At 37.6% G+C, this 14,530-nt stretch overlaps 2 protein-coding genes across 5 annotated transcripts in view; one reads left to right on the top strand and one right to left on the bottom strand.

Moving 5' to 3' along the window:
* Positions 1–69: 69 nt before the first annotated feature.
* Positions 70–14,530, bottom strand: part of LOC117296380 (mitogen-activated protein kinase kinase kinase 15-like) — a 45,535-nt gene continuing 31,074 nt past the window's right edge. For all 4 annotated transcript variants that reach the window (XM_033779262.1, XM_033779264.1, XM_033779265.1 and 1 more), the window contains 9 exons: positions 14,176–14,254; positions 13,685–13,764; positions 12,187–12,298; positions 10,158–10,368; positions 9,592–9,684; positions 9,091–9,128; positions 7,238–7,323; positions 2,604–2,680; positions 70–297 (listed from right to left, as the gene is read on the bottom strand). In XM_033779262.1, coding sequence (XP_033635153.1) covers positions 237–297; positions 2,604–2,680; positions 7,238–7,323; positions 9,091–9,128; positions 9,592–9,684; positions 10,158–10,368; positions 12,187–12,298; positions 13,685–13,764; positions 14,176–14,254 — 837 coding nt within the window. In that variant the 3' untranslated portion in view covers positions 70–236. The remainder of the gene's footprint in view (positions 298–2,603; positions 2,681–7,237; positions 7,324–9,090; positions 9,129–9,591; positions 9,685–10,157; positions 10,369–12,186; positions 12,299–13,684; positions 13,765–14,175; positions 14,255–14,530) is intronic.
* LOC117296382 (beta-1 adrenergic receptor-like) lies at positions 3,825–5,182 on the top strand. Its single transcript, XM_033779267.1, has one exon. The coding sequence runs from the start codon at positions 4,179–4,181 to the stop codon at positions 5,133–5,135; it is 957 nt and encodes a 318-aa protein (XP_033635158.1). The 5' UTR covers positions 3,825–4,178; the 3' UTR covers positions 5,136–5,182.

Here is a 14,530-nt window from a genome sequence, read left to right as displayed (position 1 = left end):
TCATTATTATCTCGCAACTTCGATGACCGATTGAGCTCAAATTTTCAAAGGTTTGTTGTTTTATGCATATGTTGAGATACACTAACTGTGAAGGCTAGTCTTGACAATTACCAAACGTGTACCTTCCCTTTAATGGATGCTGTCGTTGATATCTTCCTCTATATACAATTGTAGAATTCAGAGCTTTTATTTACAAATACTGTACAATATTTGTTGATGGTTCTAAGGAGTTGATGCTACGCAGGATCCTTTCGATGGCGTTGAATGGCACTCCATATCTTACATTGTACGCCTCCCCTAAGGAAAGAAAAAAAAAAAAATTATTTCATTGAAACATCAAAAGTATAAAACTGATTATAATTTTTTGAAATTATTTATAGCTACAAATTCTAACTCTGCCGTATTCCTCCTACTATATAGTATTATTAGTGTATTCTGTTTTAATGTAAATCATCATTTTGTATTACACTACTGGCACACATATTATGTGAAATGGAGATAAATATTTTTGAGTTGAATTAAGCCCTCAACAAACAAAACGACATGATCACATTTTATAAAGTGTTAAAGTTACACAGCTAATAAAAGCAGAAACAAGTCCAAGCCAGAATACAATGTAATGTAAAATACTTGTGACAGGATGATTGTTTTCGAAAAAAACCCGTCTAGTTTCAACAGACAAGCTAAACTGTTTAACATCTTGACTCTACTTTTACCCGATCCTAGTTATTATCGGGACAAACACTCTTCCTGAACACGTTCTACAACTAGGCCTTCTCAAACATGTCAAATTACAAAAAAAATAACAATCAAAATTTCAAACAAAACAACAGGATCCGATTTTTTAAAACTGTTAAGTGTGAAAAAGAACTTAAAAAAAAAAACCCAGACACACAAAACTCATACTCCCCACTGTTTTGGTCAAATAGTTAAAAATCAAAATACAAGGTAGGCCTACAGCAAATAAAACACTTTGAAGCATATGAAAACAGAAATCAAAATCAGCCTTGCTGATAAAACTGCAAAAGACTGCATTTATCTATGTCATAGTGGACACAGAGCAAGGGAAATCGGTTGGAAGAATAGGGTACACAAGGGTCATATATTTGGCATTTTTTTGTATCAAGTTTATGCAATATCAAGAAATCAAAATTAGCCATGACCTGAATGCATTATCATTTGTAACACCAAAAGTTGCACAGTGGGGAAAAAGCACATGGGAATTTTGTTATACACATTATAATATGAATACAGTGAGAGAGTGAAGCACACAAGTAAACAATGCCTCCTGTTTGTTTTCTACAATATTTTGTGTCATACAGATGTCATATAAAGAACAACACAATAATACAAATTACCAAAGCTGTTACTAGGGGCAGTATACATTTGGACGAACCATCTTATACATTATAAGAAATACAATTCCATGTGAAAATGGACAGAGAGCCCCCACAGGGAAACCAGTTGGAAAGAATAGGAAGACAGGAGAGGAAGGAAAAGAAATATGAAACATTTTTGGAATCAAATTTATGCATGGTCAAGAAAACAAAATCATGATAAAATTGCAAACCTATAAATGTGTATACAGAATAAATCGAAATTCAACATGACAACAGGCACAGGTATCGATATAGATGTACAACACATAGTTCGAAAAGAGAAGTACATTGTAATAATAGTAATACAACACAAAATCAGAAACAATGTTAAAACATAAAATGCTGCAGGACAAATCAAATAGTTCCAACATTGCAACAATATGAGGCTACATGTATATCATACTACAAATAGTTTGCACGATTCAAATGTTCACTTCAATTCAAGTCAACAGTTGTTGCATCCAACTCTCGATATAAAGCGCACATGAAAATATTACATCGATGAGCAAAATAAAAAGCACAGGACAAGAAAGACCAACATAAAGTGAGGTATAAGGCTGTCAGATTAAGAAACACTAGATGAAGGATATGAATGGATTAATAATAATAATAACTGGATTTATATAGCGCCCAATTACCAAAGGATGCAAGGCGCTTATCAGGGGTACAGACAAAAGTAATGGGGAAACCAGCTACGAGTACAGGTGCGTCTTGAGACCCTTTTTGAAGGACAACACTGTCTCGGTGTTTTTAATGGGGACAGGAAGACCGTTCCATAGGCGAGCAGCAGTGGAAAAAAGCTCTCTCACCGGATTGAAATAATTGTGTAAGAAGTGTATTTATACATGTACCAGGGACACTAGTACAAACAGCTCCTTAAGCACTAAATATTGCTTAAAAATTGTCTGCTTAGCAATCAATTGGCAGAATACCAGTTATAACAGTACAGGTGGTATATGAACAGTATTCTGGTTGGTTACTTTGTCTGGTATGTGTTTACCTACTTCTGTGCTTAAGCATCTCTATTAAGAAGGAATAAAAAAATGATGGATAGAACTTTATATATTTATTTCTAGGTCAAAGCGGTTATGACTTTTTTAAATACATTGTTTTGAGGTTTTGAAACTGAGCTCCAATTGGTTGTTTTTAGGGATTTTTATTTTTTTTTTTTTTGGGGGGGGGGAGGTTGACAATACCATCAGAAACAAACAAACTCTGACTTACTTAAGTCCCATGTGACGCAGATCTTTTCTTGTCATCATTTCAAGAATGACGTCCAACGTGTAGTCTTCTTTCACAAACTGTTAAATAAAAGAACACAGTGTTACAAAACAAATTAACCAAACCAGTTATAGAAAACGCATACAAATAAAATAAGGCAAATATTCCACCATAAAATTGAGACCAATTTATCTTATTGTGGGTCAAATCAGAGTTCACTTCGCTGGTCACTGCAATCGTGCTGAAGACAAGGCCAAGGCTATCATTATGGATTTTTGATTATAACAATGACGTCTGTTTCTAATAACCTAGCAATCGATTATGCCAATCACTCCTCTGTGGATTGTAATATAACCGGACACTTATATCTTTCTTTCATGGCACTTCGAACGATAGATGTGTTTTGTATTTTCTGAAGGCTGACCTAATTGGGTATAAGCAGCTATCAGTGACACTATTGACCACTCTGTAGATTGTATTATTAACAAGACACTTGTATTGTTGCATGGCACTGCGATAGCTGTGTTCATAAGATACTCTGCTAGTGTGCTTGTGCTTTAACTACAACCTATCATATCCAAGTTGACGCCTATCGCATACATGTAAGTCACTGTCAAGTTGTGTCTCCATTCAAGTTTTGACTTGTGAATTATTAAGAAGACACTTCTACTTCTGCATGGCACGGCAATAGCTGTGTTCGTAAGATACTCTGCCAGTGTGTTTGTGCTTTAACTACAACCTGTCATTTCCAAGTTGACGACTATTGTGTACATGTAAGTAACTGTCAAGTTGTATCTCCATTCAAGTTTTGTCTTGTGAATTATTAAGAAGACACTTCTACTTCTGCATGGCACGGCAATAGCTGTGTTCGTAAGATACTCTGCCAGTGTGCTTGTGCTTTAACTACAACCTGTCATTTCCAAGTTGACGACTATTGTGTACATGTACATGTAATTCACTGTCAAGTTGTGTCTCCATTCAAGTTTTGACTTGTGAATTATTAAGAAGATACTTCTACTTCTGCATGGCACGGCAATAGCTGTGTTCGCAAGATACTCTGCCAGTGTGTTTGTGCTTTAACTACAACCTATCATTTCCAAGTTGACGACTATTGTGTACATGTAAGTAACTGTCAAGTTGTATCTCCATTCAAGTTTTGTCTTGTGAATTATTATTAACAAGACATTTGTATTTCTGCATGGCACTGCGATAGCTGTGTTCGCAAGATACTCTGCCAGTGTGTTTGTGCTTTAACTACAACCTATCATATCCAAGTTGACGCCTATCATGTACATGTGTACATGTTAGTCACTGGCAAGTTGCATCTCTATAAGGCTACACATGACCACAGGCAACTGAATCTGCAAATTTAAGTCCAACTGGTGCGTAGTTATTAATGCCAACAAAATACTGTGTTGTTACTCTCATGAGAAGAGCAGGAATTGATACAGGAAGCTCCGAGGAAGAACACAAACCATTTGACAGATATATGGTTGAGAACACTTACAATAAACTTGAGGTAAGAGTCCAAAGGCTCTAAACAGTTGTAATATTGTTGAAGATTGGATTTGCTGAACCATGTCAACTGTGAATATGAACTCTACATCCACAGACTCTGTGGGTCTGTCCCCAGTCCTCATCGCACTCCGTACTTGTTTCATCGCCATCATTGTACTGCTTATTATATCTGGGAATATTTTCTCAATTGCCGTGACACGCCGTGTCTCCAACTTAGCTGTAACTACCAAGATTTTGATGACTTCACTGGCTGTGTACGACCTTCTGATTGGCTTTTTAGCAACACTCAGTATTGCAGCATCTGCTATGGACAGGTGGCCTGTTGGTGATCTGGGCTGCGAAATATTCTCCCTTAGTTCGACATTTTGTTTCGGAATGTCCATACTTTCGATTGTTTGTATTAACATTGAACGGTTCCTGGCTGTAACCCGACCCTACAAGTTTCCTGTGTGGTGTACCCCATCTCGAGTTAAAAAGGCAGTGGTTTTCCTGGCGTTATTCAGTTTAGCTTTTAGTATTGCTGTAAAATTTATGGCCAAGGCGTTACCAGAATATGATAAAATCAAGCTAATTTGTGATTATTCAAACATCTCAACATTCATGCATTATGGAGCACTGTTTGTTATAGATATAGTTCCCACGTCAACAATGTCATTAATTTACTACCGATTGATTAAAATCAGTCGCCAACATGAACAGCGACTGAATCAAAATGGCAACAATGAGGCCAACAATGACAACAAAGCCCTCAAGACATTTCTTGTTGTTACGTTGACGTTTGCTGGATGCTACACTCCGTTTTTTACTATGAGAGTGGTGGAGACTACATCAGGTGAATCTGCTCCAGACTGGGTGCAGTTTCTAACGTACTGGCTGCTGGTCAGCAACAGCATGTTCAATGTCATCATCTACTGTCTCTTCAATAAGGTATTTCGTCAAACAGCTAAGAAAATCCTTTCGGAGAGATTTCCCTGTTGCAACAGATCGGTTGCTCCACTTGAAGTTATAGTTTTATAGGCAGTGGACACTATTGGTAGTTACTCAAAATAATTATTAGCATAAAACCTGACTTGGTAACAAGTAATGGGGAGCTGTTGATAGTATAAAACGTTGTGAGAAACGGCTCCCTCTAAAGTGACGCAGTTTTCGAGAAAGAAGTAATTTTCCACGAATTTGAGTTTGAGACCTCAGATTTAGAATTTGAGGTCTCGAAATCAAGCATCTGAGAGCACACGACTTCGAGTGACAAAGGTGTTTTTTCTTTCACTATTATCTCGCAACTTCAACGACCGATTCACCTCAAATTTTTTTTAGGTTTGTTATTTTATGCATATGTTGAGATACACCAAGTGAGAAGAATTGTCTTCCACAATTACCAAAAGTGTCCAGGGTCTTTAAGAATCAACTGATTCTTACAAACAAGAGAACTATTTTGCATAGCATAAAATTGAACAGTTGACCAGCTCTTGCTGCTGGCTTTCACAAAGGGTGCCGTGGCCGAGTGGATAAGAGCACCGAACTAAAGCTCTGGTGTTTCTGTTTGCAGCAGAGTGTGGGTTCGAATCCCGGGCGCAACACTTGTGTCCCCGAGCAAGACCCTTAACTATAATTGCTTCTCTCCACCCAGGGGTAAATGGGTACTTGTGATTGGTTTAGCCGAATAGCGCATATAATTGTCGCACAGGCTGTATACTCCCAAGGGAGTTGAGATGGTTTAAGGAATAATTTAAGGCTCAGTGACCAGGGTTAATCATGTTGGAAGCCCTTGGGTGTGAAAGGCGCGATATAAAAATTGGTTATTTTTATTATCACTGATTAATTTGGATGGGCCGGGTGTTAAAATTATCATTTTTTCGTTTAAATTTCCTTTGAAAACTTTTGTTTATAATCTGTTTAATTTTAGATTGTTGTAATTAGTCATTAGATGGTAGGGTAGATGTAACACTAATCATCTTAGAACTCTCAAATGTCTTAAAGTTCCATACCTGACTCTTATCAATTCAAACCATATTTTTTATTTTCTTTATCATGTTTCTTAGAATTAAAATAATACTTAATTTTAAAGGGTCTATGTACTTTTTGTAGGACAAAAAACACAATGTCTACAGATTTACCCTAAACTTACACAGTTTGAAGATAATGATCGTAGAAAGCTACCCTAAAATACTACGTGCTATTTAAGGTGCTGTAGTTTTTGAGAAATTAGTAAAACAATGTCATGAATATTATTTTAGCATGTAAAAAGTATTTTCATGACATTGTTTTAATCGTTTCTCAAAAACTACAGCACCTCAGCAACTAATATTTTAAGGTACGCGTTCTACTATCATTATCTTCAAACGGTTTAAGTTTAATATAAATCTGTGGACATTGTGTTTTTTGTTACAAAAAGTACCAAAATCCTGTAAAGTTATTTATTAATAAAGATTCCTTTTAGAGGTTGACAGTGGACACACTGAAACAAAATACTCAATTATCATGCATTTTGACAAAAATTTGCCTAGCATGAAATTGTTTTCCTTGATATAAACAGGAACTTACCAACCAAATTTCCATTTGTTGCATGTTGCTTGTTACTGGTATTCAGCTGTTGTTTGCTTATCACGTGGAAATTTTGTTGGTAATCCTGTTTCTATCAAGGAAGAAATTTCATGCTTAGCAAAGTATTTGTGCTTAGCAGCTCTATGAAATTGAGCCCTGTAGTTTAGTCAGGTAGTGTGTGACAAAGTGCAATGGGAGACTTTCAGGACGCTTGGTGGCAGCAGACTGACCAGGTAAAATCAATTGTTCTCGGTAATATGCGCATGCTTAAAACTACGTAAACAATGGAAATTTACCTGGTAAGTCTGCTGCCACCTAGCGCCTCAAAGTCTCCCATACAAAAACCAACGCTTATAATTATCACTTACTCTGCTGATGACGTGGAATGAGGTGCATGCTGGTCTAGCTAGCTATCAAATTTGATCACTAGCTAGACCAGCATGCACCTCATTCGACAGTTTGCGCTTGCACAATGTTTTTTTGCAAAAAGGTCGATGAAAATTTACCTGGTAAGTCTGCTGCCACCTAGCGCCTCAAAGTCATCCATTACAAAAACAACGCTTATAACTATTACTTACCCTGCTGATGCTATGTTCATCAATCGTCACAGCTCTAAGCCATTCCACCAACTGTTTGTCCCAGTGTTCCTCCACAACGGTCAAATCTAATACACACAACAACAAAATAAAGCGCATGTTATTTCTGAGTGTCTAGTAAAATTGTTTGGCCAAGTGTTACAGGCATGATATGGTTCTTTGAAAAATGTAGGCAATTTGCACGAAAAAAAAATAATAAAAATTATAAATAAACCTGTAACTTTATGCAGAAAAAAACCTAGAAGTAACAAAAACAATGTTTGTTGAGATTAACAATAAACAATGTTCATGGTATTACTGCAAACCTTACTAGAAGGTATTTCTACCACGCAAAGTTTCAAATCCATAAATGACCGACCGTGTTAGTCACCGAGGTAAAACCATGCAATTTCAACAGATACTTGTGTGGATCATTATATTCTACTTTAAAATATCTTTGTAATTATATGCATTTTATAACAAACGGTTTAATACAAACACTTTTCAAAGACCAACGCGACAGATCCAAGGTAATGTGTTCCTTTAAAGGGTGTGTACACATTGGTAAGGGAATCCATGTGTGGTGAAGAGGTTTTCAACTAGTGGTTTAATCCCAACGAGGCCTGGTTCTTGATAACTTTACCGAGACCAAGTCCAGGTAAATTATAAAGAACCAGGCCTCGGCGGGGTTAAACCACTAGTTGAAAACCGATTCAACACACTTTGATTCCCATTCAGAAATACCTTTTCGGTCAAAAACATCACTTTTTGGTCAAAAAGTAAAATAAATGCAAAAATTATAATTGTTAAATGATTTCTTTCAACACAACACCCCTCCAGCTATGAAATGGTAGAGCCCTTCGCCGCCCTCGTGTAAACAACTCCTTATAAAAAGGGAATGCTGTGCGCGTATCGCGTGATGTGGCACAACTGTTTCAGCCGTTGCTCTCGACCAATAGGAATGAAGAAACTGTCTTATAAGAACAGGTGCAAGGTCGCGTGTCACGCCCATGAATTAAAACTTTTTACCGGTCATAAACAAAGGTTTATACACACCCATGTGACGCGCTCTCCACCAATAGGAATAGCGAAACTGTCTGAGGTATTTATGAATAATAAGCCTGTGGGTACAACAATGTGTAAATCTCTTTTGTGTGAGTGTTTGGCTCCGCAAGTTTACTATTTATTTATAGTTTCTTCCTATTTGTCCACACCATGCTAAGCTTCTAAAACATTGGTAAGATTAAAGATATAAAGGCTCACAGATTTTGACATCAATGGGAAACCTTCCTTGCAATAATTTTGCTTAAAATGCAAAGTTTGACATACTTTTTGGCTAGTAGCTTTGAACTGGCAAGCATAATGTTGCTGCGCTCAGCTATTTTTTTTTTATGCAAGTCGCCAGACACACAAGATTTGAGGGCCACTTTGAGGGCCACTTCAAGGTGTTACCCCTTTCACAGTCCATACGAATGTAGGTTTGAGTATCATCAATTCGAAGCCTGGCCGGTAGAGCAGAAAGCACTACCTCCCCAATTTTATGTAGCAAGTGTCATGACTGGGATCCGAACCCACACCCTGCTGATCAAACACCAGTGCTTGAATTCGGTGCTCTTAACCACTCGGCCATGACACTGCCAATCTGTTTGTGCCCTGGACCCAATGTCATAGAGCTGCTTAAGCACAACAAACATGCTCACCAGAGAAAGGTTTCAGCTTAAACACCATTTCACAGGTAGCATCTGTGACCTGTGTTGTTGCTTAGCATGAACTTTTTATGCAATTGTTTCTGCTTAACCAGCTCTATGAAACTGGGCCGAGGTCTTTGCAGAGTGGATTTAAATTTCCAGACTTACCATCCATTCCTCCTACCGCTCCTTGCCCTTCCTCCTCCCTAGAAACAAAAACAACAACAATAACAAATATAAAATATTAATAATTCGTATCAAAAATTCAATTTCATTTAATTTGATGAAATTTCATTTGGCACATCTCACAAAACAGGATCAATCAAATTAGCACAAATAATAATAATAAAAATAAAAATAATAAACAGCATTTATAAGGCGCATTAGAATAAAAGATTCCTCAATGCGCCTAACAATAAAAAACTAAAAGGCAAAAAACAAGACCAATTAAAATAATAAAGGCTAAATACTATTAAACCTAAAAATAACCGACATAAAAAAGATACAACAAAGAAAAAACAATATAAAATAAAAAAAAACATATAAAAAAACAGTTTTGAGATTAACAAAAAAACGATGTTCAGGGTGCTAAAATCTTACTAGATCACATTTCCACCATGCACAGTTTCAAACCATACAGGTCCAATAGTAAATGCAAAGGGTACTGACCTCATGTGGTGGACAAGGTCGCGACCTGTCTTAATCTGACCTCCAAGCAGGCTGTTGAGTGACCTTTGAACCTCTAAAAGGTCACCTAATAGTCTGAAGAATAATCAAAATCAAGATAATATTTATATCTCATATTTATTTTATTTCTCGCATAGATAAAAAGTACGATAATGCATATTAATTGGTAAAAACATTCAAAGATACAGCAATACACAATTTAAATACAGAGGAAGGGAAAAGAAACAGCTGGAGCCCGAAGGATTCCCTCAAACTGTAAAAGAAACACAGTTCCTGTCTAGAGGCGCTCCTCCCCAACCGATCCTGAACATGATAAATATTTATTGAAATACAAAAATACATATATATACAAACAGCAATAAAATATCACAAATACACATAAAAATAATTATACAAGGGCATACTTGTACAATAAAGGTTAACACACAAATAAAAAATACCTTAAAGGTTCAATAGCAAACATCTGGTCAGATTAAAAAGCAAATCATCATTCAATTAAAAGTCTAAAGTGTCTTGAAGTTCTCGAAGTTGTCACTTTAAAGGCTTACCTTCCCTGCTCCTGGACCAGTTTCTTATACTCCGCCTGCATTGTCGAGGCCGACGCCCTCTCCATAAAGAGGTCTCTTTCATGGGATTTACTGGAGCTCAAGGTGGACACGCCAGATGTGTTCACGCCTTCCTCCTCCATGTGGGCGTGATGGTGGTGATCCGTCTGATCATGGTGAGGTTTCTGATCGGGAGCGATGTTCAGACCCAGATCTGTTGTCGTGGATACAAATTTCATATACTATTAACCCGACTCGGGAATTTGTGTAAGTGTATCAGGTGTGTGGATAACACCTTTGTTCTTGAGAGATCTATTACCATTCTCACTCTTAAGAGATGTTAAATTTCGCTCGGGGATAAAGTAATATTAGTTTGGGTTTTAACCCACACACCGATGTGTGTTAGCACTGTATACTCAGTACTTTCCCCCCGAGTCACTCAAATAATAAAAGACTGCAGGCTTGAACATGTTGAATCCTTTTATTAGGCATCTGAAATTATCACAGGTTTAGTATTTTATGCATATGTCGGGATACCCCAAGTGAGAATACTGGTCTTTGACAATTACCGAAGTGTCCATTGCCTTTAAAATCAAAGAAGGACCAATTCACCACGCTTACGCCAAACTTCCCTCAACAATGTCTCAGATTTTAAGGAAAAAACATACTAAGACCCCCCCCTAAAAAAAGCCACAATTACATGTACACTACATGTACGTACAAAAGCGATCAACAACTGTATTTGTACTCCTGTTGTGACAATTAAAACAATCATCGGGATCCATGTCATCCATCACGTTCTCCGAAACAACAAAGTAGGACGCCATCTTGAGTTTCCCCTCTCAACACAAAACTGTCAAGTCATTCAGATTGTTCCACTAACATTTAAACACGCTGTGATTTCAACAGTAGTTTGTTAGGTGTGTGTTCTCCTGATGTATTAGCGAGGCTCATGCATAATTTTTCAGAGGGGATAGTCCGTGTTTGCGCTTTGAAGCAAAAGAATTATTCAGATCATAGCCCGCAGGAAAAGCTACAATGTGTATGGTCTCAAGAATGTTAAAATGTACATTGTAGAACTGTTCAGATTCTTTATAACAAACCAAGGGGCAATGATTGAAGTTATTCTCCATACATTTGTAGCTACATGTAGAACATGAACTTCTCCACACACACAAGCGTTTGTGCTTTGATGCAAAAGAACTTTTCAGATCACAGCCAGCAGCCAGGAGGAAAAGCTATGGTCTCAAATATCGGCACAAGTAGAACTATACAGACTCCAGAAGACTATCAGAGCATACTGATCGAAACGTCGTGTTGAAACCAATGGTTCTTTTCAGATCCACCCCCAAGTCATTTAGAGATAGTCATTACATGGTGTTACCGCAAACCTTTCTATATCGTATTTCCACCATGCAAAGTTTCAAATCCTACCTATACAGACTCTATAATAAACTAAGGGCAATGATGTATTTTTCCACACATTTGTAGCTAGAACCAGGAACTTCTACACACACACAAGCAAATCCTGTATCACTAATACCAGGAAGTGAATGAGGAAATCGCACATGAAGAGGAAGTTGACATTGTGAATTTGTCGAGCCTGATTTGGCAAAGCTGATAAGCACAACAAAAAGTCTGGTGCGTGCGTAAAAAACAAGAATTCTTAACGAAAGCATCCATTCAATTGTTGCAGTACTTGCTGCGAAAAGAAAAATTTTTCAAGCGATTCCAATGGTCCAGTGTTAATCTGCTCCAAAACAGCAAAGATCGTGGGTTGTGACCGATTAACATGCCTGTGGACATTTTTTTCACAGGACTCGGGAAAGTTCATATATAGCGCTTTAGCGCAAAGATTGGTTGATGGGTGATAAGACTAAATAATGTTTGTTACCTCCATTGCAAATTTAACATCTATTGCAGAGACAAAACCTTTAGCAAATTGATTACTCATTGCCAACCGTTTAACAGCCTTTTGTCACCAACTAAAATTAATCACTAAAATTAATCACAAAATAGTTGGAAGTCTTACCCGGTGAGAGCACAGTAATAGCCATCTGTACTCCGTCTCGGATTAGGTTATCCAATGCAAACATCCAGTGAGGTTTAATGTTGTTAACATGCTGCTTCAAGACATCCACAACCTGTTACCCCAAAAAAGGGTCATCAGAGAAACATTATGACAAATAAAAAACCCAGATATTACATACATTTTAATTTTAATTTTGGCTACAGCATCTTCCTTTATGAGGCCTTCCTTTCTGAAACCATTTTTTTCTCTTTTTATGCAACTCGCCAGACACACAAGGCCTGAAGGCCACTTCAAGGTGTGGGCTACAATTATTTTTTGTCAGAGGCCGTTGCCACCTACTCCTAGGGCTGAAACAGGGTTACCCCTTTTACAGTCCATGTAGTCTTGGGTATCATCAGTCCAAAGCCTGGCCGGTAGAGCAGAAAGCACTACCTCCCCAATTTTGCGTAGCAAGTGTCATGACCGGGATTTGAACCCACACTCTGCTGATCAAACACCAGAGCTTGAATCCAGTGCTCTTAGCCGCTCGGCCATGACAAGCCACAAGAATGCCACTCCTGAACCCTTAAGTGACCATAGCAGCCACAAACGACTTGTATTAAAACACCTACATGTGTAGACGATGTGACCTATGTTTACATTCAAACCACCCTCTGTTGACAAAACACTATATACGTCATGTTTCGCCGGGCACTGAGTTGCGTAGTCATAGTAGGATTACGTACACTTTCTAGCTGGCTGCCAAAACACAAAGGTTTTGCCCGGCGGTATGCGCACGAATCATGTTATGGTTTTTGTGTGACGTCAGAGGTCACACCGTCTATATAGCAGCCGTTAGTGTTTAAGACTGTCATAACAACTTGATTACAATAATACTCTGTTCTTATATAGTGCTTTGACACACCCCTAGGGGCGTGTCAAAGCGCTGCAAGGCAAGTGGAGCTACCTTTGAAGTATGAGACCTATTCCTTTACGGCACCATGTAATGGTCTACACTGTGCTGTGGCGCAATATGCAACCAATCAAACCAGGATCACCAGCCGTCAATTTCCCAAAACTCTTCCTAACTTAAGACTAATCTTAGGACTTAGGACGAGTCCCAACCCTGCACTGTAGCATGCAGACCTTAAGATTGATCCCAAGTTAGGAAGAGTTACTCCTCCTAACTCGAGATAAGACGAGTCCTAACTCTTTGAGAAATCGACGTCAGGCACCTCATTATGTGAATGGGCAGATGGGAGTAGGTCAAACCTTGCGCCTGCTATAGGCGTTTTAGTACAAACCAATTGTGGCCGCTATGGTCACTAAAGGATTCAGGAGTGCCATTCTTGTACATCAGAGAAGTAGTGAAGAGGTAGAATCAAAATAAACCTACTGTATCTAGGAACATATACTATATTGGAAAACTTTATATCCAGATATGACCTCTTTATGTTAATGGAAGTAGGTCTAATTCTGAATGGAGGGTAATGGTGAGGTAGAATCAGAATAAACTTACCGTATCTAGGAAGGTATACAGGGCCAGCTGTATTTCACCTAGGGCAACGTGATCGTAATCCAGCTCCAGTTTCAACTCCTCTGCCGAATAAAAATATTTTTAACAATTAAAAATAAAAAAAATAAAAAATTCAGCCATTCTAATTTATGCTTTCAAAACAACAATAATCAACCCTTCACATTAATTTCTCTTTAATATCACATATTTTATTTATAGCAAAAATAAGCAGGGCGCCATCAACAACCAATGTAGGTTAGTTGACATTTTAGCTGGTAACCTGTTTTTGCAAAGCAGCATTAGTTGACCCTTTTTATACGCATCAGTACCACAACTTGTCTAATCTCATGACACTGTTTAACAATGTTTAAGATTAAGTTCTGCGTTTATGATGCCCCGTAGATTTTGTTTTTCATACATGATAGCAGAATACCAAAGTAAGCAGGTCCACGAATCACACGTAAACCTTTACAAGAATAATATTGTGAACTTACCCACAGCATCATGTACAAATTTCCTCTCTCTTGTTTTGATGTACTGGGCAATTCCGTGCATCAAAATACCTAGATGAAGCTACAAGAAAGACAAAACGATGTAAGTTCAAATACTGGGAAAATAATATTTTCTAGGTATATTCAGATGAAATCATCTGTTTAAATGTTTTCTTTCCTTCTCCATATCTCAGGGATTCGATAGGCTGTAGAATCAGGGAAATCACAACCCTGGTATCTGTTATATCTCATTTGTGTTCATTTTTTTTTATTGAACTTGTGGGGAGAAATGTAATACAAACAATTGTTATAACATTAATATTATTTTGGTTTTTACCCATACACCGATGTGTGTTAG

Source organism: Asterias rubens, chromosome 11 (assembly GCF_902459465.1).
Source record: "Asterias rubens chromosome 11, eAstRub1.3, whole genome shotgun sequence".
In the NCBI taxonomy this organism is placed as follows: Eukaryota; Metazoa; Echinodermata; class Asteroidea; order Forcipulatida; family Asteriidae; genus Asterias; species Asterias rubens.
The sequence above is the reverse complement of the archived record's forward strand: the minus strand, read 5'-3'. Positions and strand labels throughout refer to the sequence as shown.